The following is a 12,627-nucleotide window of genomic DNA, read 5'->3' on the forward strand; positions in this document are numbered from 1 at the left end:
ATAATTTCATGTGGTACCTACTCCTTTTAAATTTATGATTGTGATTAATAAAAGCAGATATAGGTAGGTAAATTAAAATAGCTTCTAAAATTTCATCGTAATATTTATTTACTAATAAAATTTTATAAATTAATCGCCATTTAATAAAGTTCGCTCCATTGGAGGATAACAATACAACTTTTTATTTACATTTTAATACTTACTACTAACTACAAAAATACCTTTCGCATATTTCAGTCATAATTTCACAATTTTTCTAAGTACACTTTGTAGGATAATCGTATCGACGACTCCCGAGCAGACGTCACGCATCACGAGAGAAACACGGAAAGTCGGCGTTCAAGAAGAACGGTCAGCGGACGGACATACAAATCGCGCAGGGATCACTCCTTTCTACGGCTATCGATACCGTAGCTTATCGACGTACTTCTCGATGGCGCGATACCGCGACGGGGGCATCGCTTCCTTGAGCATCTGGCGGAACCGGACGTCCTCACCGAGGGCGAGGCACAGTTGTCGAGCGTGCAGCCGCGCGTCGGCGCTGGCGTCCCCGAGCATCTCACCCGCCGCGCGCAGCAGCGCCGTGCGCGTGTCGGGCGGCAGCGCCAGGGCCCGCGCCGCGCCACCCGCCGACACCAGCCGCGCTAGGGCGTGCGCTGCCGCCGCCCGCACCGGGCCTGCGCGGTGACCGGCGCCGCGCCGGGCCAGCGTGGACACAGCGCGCACGTCACTACCACCGCACGCCAGGCGCACGAGGGCATCGGCGGCGTCGGCACGCAGGAAGCGGTTGACGTCGGCGCAGCGTTCCAGCAGAGCGCCCGCCGCCTCGTCCAGTTCTGGATCGAGCGCTCGGCCGCGGTGCTCGAACAGTGCCCCCAGCGTGCCGCACGCTGCCCGCGCCACGCGGGAGCGTAGCGAGCGGACGTGCGCCGCTGTGGCGCGAGTTGCGGCTCGCCAGCTGGCAGCGGGGGCCCGTGCCGCGGGGTCAGACGCCAGGCGCTCAGTCTCGACGAGGCCGCTGACGATGACCTCCCAGTCTTCGTGCCGGGCCGGCACTATGCACTCGGCGAGGGCGGTGCGAACGTCCCTCTCGCACGCTCGCGGCGGGTCATACGCGTCGCTCACGGGATCGGGCGATGGGTTTCGGCTCCGGGCGGGCGAAGGACCGACGCTCTTCGGCGGAGTCGGCGTAGGTCGCGCACTGGGGGTAGCTCGGACTGGCGACTCCTCTATTACGGTTTTGATGGATTCGAGGGAGTCGTGCTGCGGTGTCCCTCCGGCACTATTCTGTTCGCCGAACGCGGCGTCGATTCCTCCGCCGATCGAAGGCGGCGGCACTTCCAGATGCGATCTTCCGCTGACCGGGGAAACGTTCGATCTCTCGGAGTAGTCTTCGACTCGAATCGAGAGAGACCGAGGGGACGGGGGTTGAGGGTCGGTCGCCTCGTCGGCGACGATGGTCAGCTCGGTGGTGGGTCCGAGGATCAAGTGGTCGTTTGGACCGTTTTTGGAGGCGGAACCTTTTTTCTCGGTGTCCCCATCCTCGTAGCTGGTGAGCGCGCTCGAATCCCTGCGAACATAAATGAATACATTAATGCGTCACGCTCAACGGCGCCGGGTGGTTGTTTGTTTACGCGACGGCCGGTGCTGTAAATTACCGCGTGTGGGGAGGCAGGTCGGCGACGAGGTCGAGCGCGAGCGCGTGTGCGGGGGAGGGCGCGACGGCGGGGCGGGGGCAGCAGCACAGGCGCAGCATGCCGGCGACTGCGAGCCGCCGCGGCGCCTCCGCGACTGACGCCGAGCGCCGCCACACGCCGCCGTACGTGCGGCACACCCTGCCTACCGCCCGCGATCAATTGGCCCTATGTTGATGAACCCACGTACCTACTGTACTACCTGCATATTATGCAGATTAGCCGACGTTCACGGAATTCTTACCGCTCCGTAAAAGAGTCATTAGTCACCGACTAGAAGCTAGTAAAGTAATATGACTACCCCTATGAGTCAGAATATTAAATTTCAAAAGCTTTGGTTAATGTAGAGCAATAGACGTGGGCTTCTAGAATCCCTATCCTTTCTGTATTAACTTTGCAAATTCGTAGCTTCATTTCCCTATCAGGAAAACTAAAGAATGTTCAACAGATTCTGAGCTTACAAAGGCTCTACAAAACTCTATCAAATTCCAATCGCAAGATTGAAGAATACCAAATGGCACTGGTGTTTGATACCTGTCCAACTGCATTTTTTGTCATATTTAGATTTAGGTAAGAATATTCTAGCTTAATCTAGCAACCTTCTCCAGGCGGTAACCACACGTCAAGGCAGCATGGCAAGCGATAATTTTCTTTTAACATTTAATCGGCGTTTAAGGACTATTAACTGTTAGATGGTGTTTGCTGAGCGCGAAAGTAGGGCGATCCAACGATAGCAGAAATAGGTCGTCTGTCGTTCATAAACGCTCTGAATAGAAGTGGGCCAATAATTTAAGTTCAAAATGTAGGTTAGTGGTCGCACGCTACCATGTTACATACAATTACACTTACAGTGCGTCCTAAAGGGCTATTAACTCGTAAGGTAGTAATTCTCTTTAATTCCTAATGAAATGTCACTCTTCATGAGACCTTTGGCTGAAGGAAATTTATTATTGACGCCAAGACGGACTCGCGTGGTAATCAATTTGCCCAATCAATTACATTCTATTTCTTGATGATATTTTGGTATTGAACTTGCTGCGGGCTAAAGGGCAAAACTATTAGCGGTGTAAACTACAATGAACTGCGCCAATCTATGAATTTTAGAGAGGTTCTCGTTAAGATTTCATAGATTATAATAATAGAACACGTATTGATTGCTTCAGCAATATCATGTTGATTAACTTTATACCGAAAGTGGATTAACGCGAAATCATTATAATGTTACTAAAGCCATGTGTTATTCATGCAGCATTCTGAACATCTTTTATTTTGAGGGGACAAAAGTTCTTTGACACGCTCCTAAAGTTACACTCTTTGTAGGTAAGTATAAGCAAAGTATTTACAAGCTTCTAGCTGAGTGCCAACGACAAGTTAAAGACTTTATTTTAGCCTGTAGATCTTCAAACTAAACAAGATTGCGTCATGTCTCGTTGCCACGCGACAACATTATTCGCGCCCAAAACTTTACTTACAACTACTTTGTTCTTGAAATTCAATATATCATGGTAAAAAAGTATTTATTTGACGGTTGACATTTCCTTCGAGGTCGTATGACTTGTTTTCTTGAAAAGCGTTACGAAGTTACGAGTGTTTCACCCTATTATTCGTTAATATCGATTGTTTAAGGCCTCAGATTGGGGTGACTGACTTCAGGGTGTAATTGCTATAGTAATTGGCGGGTACATTTACATAGATAACCATCGGTGGTCAGCTGTTATCGTCGCAATCGAAACGAAATTGGAACACGAATTCATTCTGATTCATCGTGAAGAGTTTGGATTAGGTTATGACGAAGGTTTTGCAAACGTGGTCACTTCTGAAAAGAGGGATTTCGAGCCTAAATTTGTACTTTTCTGAAGAGCGTTGCATTCTCGATAGTTATAGAAGCCCATGGTGGATATTTTAAATTCTAGAGCGGTCTATATCAGGATGATGTTAGAATATCCCAACACTAGAGCGAAGGTTGCTACCATTATTAAGGAAAGGGCACTTAAAAGACAATTTCAAGTAAGTACGTACTCTTAAAGGAGGAGAAAATCAAACGCGTTTTTCATCAAACTGTAAGCTCTACAAAAGCTCTACGAAATGGTAACCACAATCGAATTTAAACAATTTCTAATGATATTTAGGACAGTTCGTTGAAACGATAAACTTAATTATTTATTTACAGAACGAACAAAAGTACCTAGTTACCTAAACTAGGTACCTGTTAATTACGTCTAGCCTCATATTTCTACCAGAATAGCTCGAACTTTGCTTTTAATTAACCAATTATGTACTTACTTAAAACTTTACGAAAGCGACTAGGAATTTCTTATAACTCATTTTCAACCTCCTTGTTACTGTTAGCATTTAATAGAGCATAGGTACACCTAGTTTGCTCAAACTGAAACTGGAAAAGACTGGAAATCCCCCAATAAAGCTACAGTACAATCTTTATAAACGAACAAATCTCACGTTTGCAAAAAGAACCTACTTTATAAAGAAAATTGTCAAACTAACAGAAATGATTTAATTTCTACAAATACAGTCGTGCCCAGGAACATTACCGAGACTGGCCAGGGCCAAATACAAGCAAAAAAGTTACATCAGTTTTCTCGGTACCCTGGTCAAACCCTAAAGAAAAACCCATTTAAAGGTCGGAAAAAGCTTAAACTGCGAGAAACAAAACCCTAGTTTCTCCCCTTCTGTAAATGCTCAAAGCATATAATACTCCACTTTACAATACTTATCCTACAGCACAATGAAACTAATCTGAAATAAACACGTCTTTACAAAGCGTCGTAGGCTGAAGCTTAATAAATATAAATCGTCCAGGTGATTCAGTTCACACGGTGGCGAAGGTCAATAGTCACTCCACTCGGATTATACTTGACTTTATAAGTTCAAACTATTGAACTTGATGTCTATTTTAAATGAAATCTAAAAAAGGAGGTCCATTTTACTTGCGTTAAGCCCTTCGCCTCTACTGAATTCGGATCTTCTCTACCTACTGAATGCGGATCTTCTACCGTAACAAAAAGGGGTTTGGGTCTTGAGACCCGCACTCTTACCAAGTATGAGTAAGATACAATATTCCTTCAAGAATAATTGTTTTAAAGCACTATCAGTTATGCAAGACTGTCACGAAATCGCCGATCATAGTTTCCTTCAGTATATTTACTCATACTTTAATTGAAGACAAGAAACAGTAGATTAAAACATAGATTTAAGCTAATTAAGAATGAATTCGAAAATGTCGTGTTAATTTCATACACCAAACTGCTAAAAGTTTGAAAATAGCTTTATGTTCCTATAAAATATTTGTAGAACTAAGATTTTACTCGTACGACTTTTAGAAACACTTTTGTTTTTCCTTAATGTCGTCCGCAAGCCTATCTCAGGCATCGAGAAAGATTTTATTTTAAGCGGTTATTCGTCCTACAGCATCGAGCCACGGTAAAATTATTATGCTAAACAATTTGCAAAAGCTTAACAAGTACATATTGGAAATCAATACATTTTCTATATTACAGCAAGTGCAAAAAATTACATGATTGCATAATTATTTCTATAAAGCTGTTACGTTCTTTTACAGAATAATTAGTTATAGTCAGCTGCAACGGTTACTTCCTTAGGCGCCCTAAGAATAACCAGCTGCTTAGCTTGAAGAAAAGCATATTCCACTTACATTTTCAAGTTATTAAATTAACAGTTTTTCACGTACCTGTCACTCAAAGGAATCGGCGATAGTGGCTTCAGAATGTAGTCCCGGCCTGGCTGGGATACTCCTGAGGAAGAAATATACCGTTGAGAATTATGCAATGGTTTTACACAAAACCGTTGCAGTCTCACTGCTTGGCATCAGTCTTCTAAAAATGAGTGAGTTGAGGCCTGATGTTCCCACAAAGATGAAATCTGTATTAAGAAGTTTAGATTTCTTCAAGATTTCTGAGCAAAGCTGCATGCGATTTTTATTGTACACTAATAATTCGTATTTCTATTGAACCTTCGCTTGCTTCTAATTATTTTGAATAGTCTGGGATGTAGAAAGAGATGATCTATATAATCGATTAAGGAATAAGGATAATTTACTTAATTATATATCTAAATCAGTGAGTTACTTTTACATAGTTTTCTTTCATCGTACCTGGTAAAGGTGCAGAGTCGGGGAGAGGCCTCAGTCTCCTGGGCGGTGGTGGTGCAGCCGGCGGCGGCGTAGACCTCGCACGACGTCTCACTGGTATTGGCAGCTGAGAGCTTCTAGCGGAAAGAAGGATATTGTAAAAGTCATAAAAAATAAATCTATTCAGCTTATCTACAATAGCAAACTATCTTCATGATCTAGAAGTACCTACATACTTAAAGCGGTCGAGCCACTTGGTAGAAAAATTTAAAGCATTTTAAAGCACAAGTTAAATATCAAGTTCTTTTTTGAGTCGGTGCAGTTATTCTTGTTTTTTTTCTGTTGAACCTGGGGTATTTCTTATTTTGTAAAGCTTATTGTTAATCATATAATGTCAATAAAAGCACTGAAGAATAAGAGTTATAATAGAGTCTACTTACCTAGCAACGTGACTAGGTCGTATGTTTTCGACAGGTCGACTCAGCCGCTCTCTCAGCTGCAGGAAAACACATCCAATTATATTAATCGATATAATCATGTTTATCAAAGAAAACTATCCATAATATAACTAGCACTAACTACTCGTTATTTCCTATATAATAGCACGCATTAGTCTGTGGAAAATTTCATTCACAAAACAAGGATTTATAATGGTCATTCCAATTTGGTCGGTTGATCCATTAGGTTCAACATTCATTTGCGTACATACGCCTATGTATAACCTAGATAAATAGGTTTGTATGTATAGGTATTAAAGCTTATGTCTAGTCCGAACTAATCGATTTTGTTGACAAAATAAACACCTATGCTACGCAGTTGTATTCAAAACGTGACTTTGATGTTTGCGTAAATCTCTTTGAAATTATAGTGATTTATCAAAATGAATAATGATTTATACTGAAAAGAAGTACTTACTAATTGAGATGCCCTTAAATATGCTTAATTATATGTATAATTAATGTATATGATTGACGATATACATATAAAAATGTGAGGCTTTAATTCTGAATCGGTTCATTTGCATCACTATCGCAAAAATCAGAAAATAGATCGCAAGTAAACTTCAGTCGGGCAAACCAATATTTTTTTTCAATGGAGGGTCATAAAAGGTCCCCATTTAAATTAAACTTTGAATTACCTTGTTACAGAATACATCAGCTCTGGCAGTTCCAGCCAGTCGTCTCCTGACTGCGGAGAGAACAGCGGCAGGTCCTGCTGCTCTGGCGAGACATAAGGTTGCTCGTAGCTGAGCGCTCTGCACTAACTCCTTGTCGCCACTCACCTAAATAAACAATGAAAATAGGCGATTAATTGAAATATTCAATAATTTCTGAATTGTTGGTTCGATTTGGAACTTTATTTTAGTAACTTCAACCTTTAGCGAAAACTATAAAAAAAACACTTAGGTAATACTAGTTAGTATCTACTTACAGATTTTAAGTCGATATGATTTATCTACGCATTGGAAACGCAAAAACTGATTATTTCAAAAGCATGAGGACACATTAATTTCCACATGCTAAAAACGACTTTCTTTTTACTTCAATTAAACTGAACATGTTTAAATTGTGCCGAACTCACGACCTTAAGCCACAAAAAGAATAAAAAGGTTTTCATTTTCCAATCTAATCTTTCATCAAAACAAAACCTAAAACTCACTTAAAATGTGTAGAAATAACTCACCCCAATCATAGCAGGATCAAATATGAGATCTACAATATGGTGCAGCGCTAGTCGTTGGAGTAGAGCATGAGGTAATGCAGCAGGTAACGGTTCTCTTGCCATGCGGGAGATGAGAGCGGGCAGGAGTCCTCGGGCGCAGTCGCTGCTCGCTCCCCGCACTAGCGCACAGACTGCACCTTCAGCTGGGGCCCTTGCTGCCGCCACCTGGTAGAAAAGAAAAGAAAGACTAATGATATTAGGAACTGCGATTTGAACAAATTTGTAATGTTTTTAACGAACGTAATTTGAGCGTTTTTTTTTGGTTGCTAAAACAGTATTAAAATATGCTATTCCTATTCCTAGTCCTTTTACAAAAAATCTTAGATAGATCTATTTTTAAAATTGCTATATATTATATTAATGCTGTTACTGCATATTGAGTAAAATAAATTGTAAAAATTATACTAACCTACGTTAATTTTTGAAAATTTAGGTAAGTCGTTAACTATACCTACAATTATTCTATAAAATGTTTCAACGTTTATCTAATTGCATTTCAATATTTATTCAGGGACCTACTTCTACTATCTCGCCTCTCAACTATGCCTTGGCTATGCTAATATTCAGTTTTATAAAAACTAGGTTATTCAGGTTATCGCCACAATTGATGTGGGTGGTTCATTTGAATAGATACTTCTTTTTGAAATTCTATGTCTAGACGTGGGGAATGTAGTCGATGTAGTGGCAGTGTATTATAATAGCTGTCTGCATAACACTCGAGTCTGTAAGTAATACTGTACTTTATCAGTTGTTCGACACGCGACCAATAAGGTTCATGCCCATTAGATAATTCGCAGTTTGGTTTATGGCGACAATAGTGGTAGTCGTAAAATCGCAATTAAATTTGTTAGGCATCTGATTTATTAGTTGTTTAACTGTTGTTTTAAACACCTTGGTGGTTAATTCGACAAAAAGCGGAATAGAAAATGGGCCCAAGCAGCGAACCCTGGGGAATTCCGTAATTAATAAAAGCAATGCAAGCTTTCTGAATGTTTGGGTAAACAAAGAGTACAATTAGATTTACTTTTTTGAAATATCCATTGTAATAATGACAATAAAATGTCCCTAATTTAACTAACTTACCTTACTTAGGCCGTTATTACGTAATAGCGGAAGACGATGCATTTACAAAATTTATCAAAAAAAAACCCTTGAATACGACATTAATTTTCTATGACTACTGTAAGCGAACCCTAGCATTTCTCCAATAGAATAATATCAGTAATTGCTCTACAAGTGTACAATAAGGGCATATTACCGTATCGCTGAGCGCCCACATGTGTTGCACGAGGGACAGGGCGGCCGGCTCCACTTTCCTCACGCTGCTAGCTTCGAGCAACGTGCTGTGGAGCTGGTCGGCCGCACGAACTGCTGCTATCCAGTTCTCCTGGAGAATGACCAAGGGAAATTAGCAAGTTCTTACGTATGCTTAGTTCAGTTGCTGACGTACTTACTTGCTTGTAAACATGCTGTTTTTGTCACGTTAGGATTTTTGAACACCTATTAAATTAAGTGGTCTTCCAGTTTTCAGCTGTAAGCCCTGGTTTTTTTTTTAATATTAGTTATTCTAAGTTACATTGACCACTGTGTAAAGTAGATATTATTCTTGTTTGATTATTATGTTAACTATCCTATCCTCTATATCTATTTCCTTGCACAGAATGTTAAGTTTTTAAGTAGGTAGGTACAGTGAAGCGGTCTTACTTTATTTCTACTAAGCTAATCTGTGTAATAAGGCAATGGAAATATTTTAGTGCTTAACCTACTAATTATGCACAGTTAGAAATGGTTTTATCGAATTAATTACCTACCCAAATAAAGTAAAAATAAAGACCGATGAAACAGCTATTAAAAGCCTTGCCCCACGCAGCTAGCGGCCGTGACAATAACTTGCCGCCTCGTGGAGACCACAGACGGCAATGTTTCATACAAATATGATAAATGTCTAGACAAGAAATCCTTCACATTCCTGTAAAGCTTTGCATTTTAAAGACGATAGGTTAAACTTCCAACCACCGCACCCCTGTTACAACAGTTTATATATTTATTTCTACCTATTATATAAATTGTATCGTGGAATACATATTCAAGTTTTCGTAACCTTGCAGCAAATTAAACACTTTCGTGGAATCGCATTAATACAAATTAAAGTAGACGGCTTACACTGTTTGGAAAATTCACTGAATATTTAGTAACCTGTTGGTTTCATGGCACTTTCAACTAATTTGGCAATTTTAATGGATTGTATTACCGTATTATGCAGCTGATCTGCGACGTGTTGAGGTACTATGTCCAGTTCTTCCCAGTCGTAGTGAGCTCGAAGAGGAGTTGGAGACCGAGGGGTCAGTATATCAGTCTCCTTAGGCGGCGATGATGCCAGTAGGCTCAATACAAACCTAGGTCCCAAAAGAAAATATTCCGTGAGAAATGACTAACTCTAGTAAGTTATCATATCTCAGATATTGGTTGAAATACTTACCCGTCTCGTTCCAGTTGTACACGCGTCTGTTGTCGACGTGGGGATACCGTAGGACTCCTCTGCAAGTTGTGCAATACCTCCACTTCTTTATGAGGTTCCACAGGACTACGGGAACTGCGACCAGATTTCTCGGGAGATCTCACTTCTGCCATAGACAGAGCGAGCCCAGACATATCTTTCATCTTACTTTCCTGCACATCATTCTTCGCTTTGAAGTAATCGTAAAGTTCGCTCAAAGATTTCGACTTTAATTTCACTCCATTGTATTTAGCCACTGAATTTTGTTTTTGCGCCTTATTCTGAATTACTGGCAAAGGTATGCCACTCTTTTTTATGGATTTCATTTGAGATTCTCGTTCGAATGCCTCACGTTTTATTTCGTTCATTCGACTCACTATGGTTGGCGTAACAGGTGCCATGATTTCCTTGAAATTATCTTTTTTTATGAGAGGTTTATTTTGTACGTTGTTGTCTTCTTCACTAGTTATTAAGTTGTCGCTATCAGGGGTCCTTATTTTTACACTTTCACCTCCGAAACGCACTTTTTTGACGACTACATCAGTATCTTCTGAATCCCCATCGCTATACTTTAACATGTTTCGATCTGAACTATCATAATCATCTTCGCTTCCAGTATTCTTCTCTGATTCAGTCTCATTCTCTTCTAATACAGTCATTGTAATGGCAGTGTCAGAATCAAACTTAATTTCGGTTTCTATTATCACTTTTGCATAATTATTATTGTAAAACGGTATCGGGCCGAATGATTCCTCTGAGGATGAATCTGCCGATAATCTAATAGGTCCTGTGTGAGAATTATTGTAAATATGATTTATTTTAACTAAGGGTTGGTGGTTATTATTGTTATTCCTATAAGTGGTTTTCTTAGGAGCATAGTAGACATCCATGGAATCTTCATCGTATGTCTCGTATAAACTTCGAAACTTATCTTGAGTCTTAGAATCTAATCGAGATAGATTGATCATATAATCTCGCGGCCCACATGTTCTTCTGAGTTTGAGCATAGATCGTTGCGCTACATCTCTGTGCATCGGATCGAACAACTTCTCACCTAAAACTTGAAATACTGGAAACATGTCCAGGTTCGGATGTCTTCTCTTTAATATTCCCATAACGGAAGGTATTGATAATATCAAGCCAGTGATCACGTTAACTTTTGTGTCAATGTTCGCAGAATGAGGTCTGATGTTGTGGTAGGAGCACTTGTCTAAGATCGCTCGCGCCGCACATTCAACATCTTCACAATGAGTACAGAAAACTTTCAAGGCATCCAACGCTGCTTTCCTGACATTTGGTGAGCTATGTCCTAAGTTGTCCACAACTTGGTCGAAGGGAAAAGCCAAAGCATTCCCGGAAAGCGGTAGAAGATCTGCCAAGACTCGTAGCGCATGCAAACGGACTTCCCATTCGGGATGGGTGAGTCTATCCCTGATAGCGACGTAGAGGAGCTCCACATCGAGGTCCGGAGGTAGGGCCCGGGCCCTGAGCACACGGTCCCACAGAGGAGCGAGAGGCGGCGGCGGTGTTTCGGGCAGTTGCATGGTGTAGGACTGAGGGCGACGGGCTCGCGTGCCCGGTCGGGCCGCGTAGCGCCACACAACTGGGTTAATGGTCGGACGGTAAGCCACGCCGCCCCTGACCAATCGATGGAAACACATACCTACGTGTAACCGCTACGGGTACACGTGAACACATTCGCATGTACGTACCACCAGCATAATAACATTTACCTATTAGCATAATACTAATTTGCATGAAAATATACGAAAGTTACAGAGAATGTTTCATTTTCCGTAAGTTTAGAGGCAATAAATAATACGTACACGTACAACTAGAAATTACGCGAAACGTTAGACTCAAAAGCTATACCAAAGTTGTAAAGAAAAGTAAGTATTAAAGCTAGGAAATTATATTAAAAGGTAGGTACCAAGCATATTTCGTTCGTAATTTTCTAGAAAATCTTAGGCATACCTAAGTAACCTACATCTGCCGATAGCACCTATAATATTTTGTTCCGTGCCTTCGAATAACTTATGTCTAAGAAGTTAATGAGGACGTAAATTTAATTAAATAAGTAGGTGAGCCACCATAAAAATACCATGACTACCGCAGCAAACGATTCGGTTTACCTACTTATTGTCACCTAAATACCGATCCAATTGTTCGGATTTTTATTCGTGAACAATATTCCGTGGTGGAAATATACCTATGTGGTAGCTTTTTCGATTACGCGAAAGCTTTATATCAATCCTTTGATAAGAATTAAGGCCATTCTGACACCAAGGCCAAGACCTTCGTATGGTAAGGCTGACGAAGACCTTGGTTTGCGTTACCAAACAATGCACAGCGACTTGCTAAACTTCTTGTTACGAACACTTTTACAAATTAATTGAGTTTTTAGGGTTCTTCTGTCAAACTATAAATCGATCCATGGTATTGTCTATTTTTTTAACTATTTATAGATCTTAGGTTTAGGTACCTATGTATCCAGAAGAAGGACATTTTGAAACTAACTGCCAATACTTGCTGCCTACTTAACGTTCGATTAATCAAAAGCGACATGGACATAAATGAGACAGCCAGACCTGTATAATATGTTCAATAAT

The 12,627-nt window shown here is 41.0% G+C and overlaps 1 protein-coding gene across 2 annotated transcripts; it reads right to left on the reverse strand.

The window, feature by feature from the left end:
• Window positions 1-95: 95 nt before the first annotated feature.
• LOC142975280 (uncharacterized) lies at window positions 96-11,713 on the reverse strand. Of its 2 annotated transcripts, none has more exons than XM_076118027.1 (9): window positions 10,001-11,713; window positions 9,773-9,917; window positions 8,780-8,908; window positions 7,483-7,686; window positions 6,938-7,081; window positions 6,240-6,295; window positions 5,824-5,933; window positions 5,401-5,464; window positions 96-1,570 (listed from the first exon to the last, which is right to left on the reverse strand). In XM_076118027.1, the coding sequence occupies exons 1-9, from the start codon at window positions 11,677-11,679 to the stop codon at window positions 400-402; spliced, it is 3,702 nt and encodes a 1,233-aa protein (XP_075974142.1). In that variant the 5' UTR covers window positions 11,680-11,713; the 3' UTR covers window positions 96-399. The 2 variants fall into 2 exon arrangements, with proteins under 2 accessions (XP_075974142.1, XP_075974141.1); XM_076118026.1 differs by having other exon boundaries at window positions 5,824-5,936.
• Window positions 11,714-12,627: the final 914 nt, after the last annotated feature.

The sequence above is a fragment of the Anticarsia gemmatalis genome, chromosome 9, assembly GCF_050436995.1.
Source record: "Anticarsia gemmatalis isolate Benzon Research Colony breed Stoneville strain chromosome 9, ilAntGemm2 primary, whole genome shotgun sequence".
Taxonomy (NCBI): Eukaryota; Metazoa; Arthropoda; class Insecta; order Lepidoptera; family Erebidae; genus Anticarsia; species Anticarsia gemmatalis.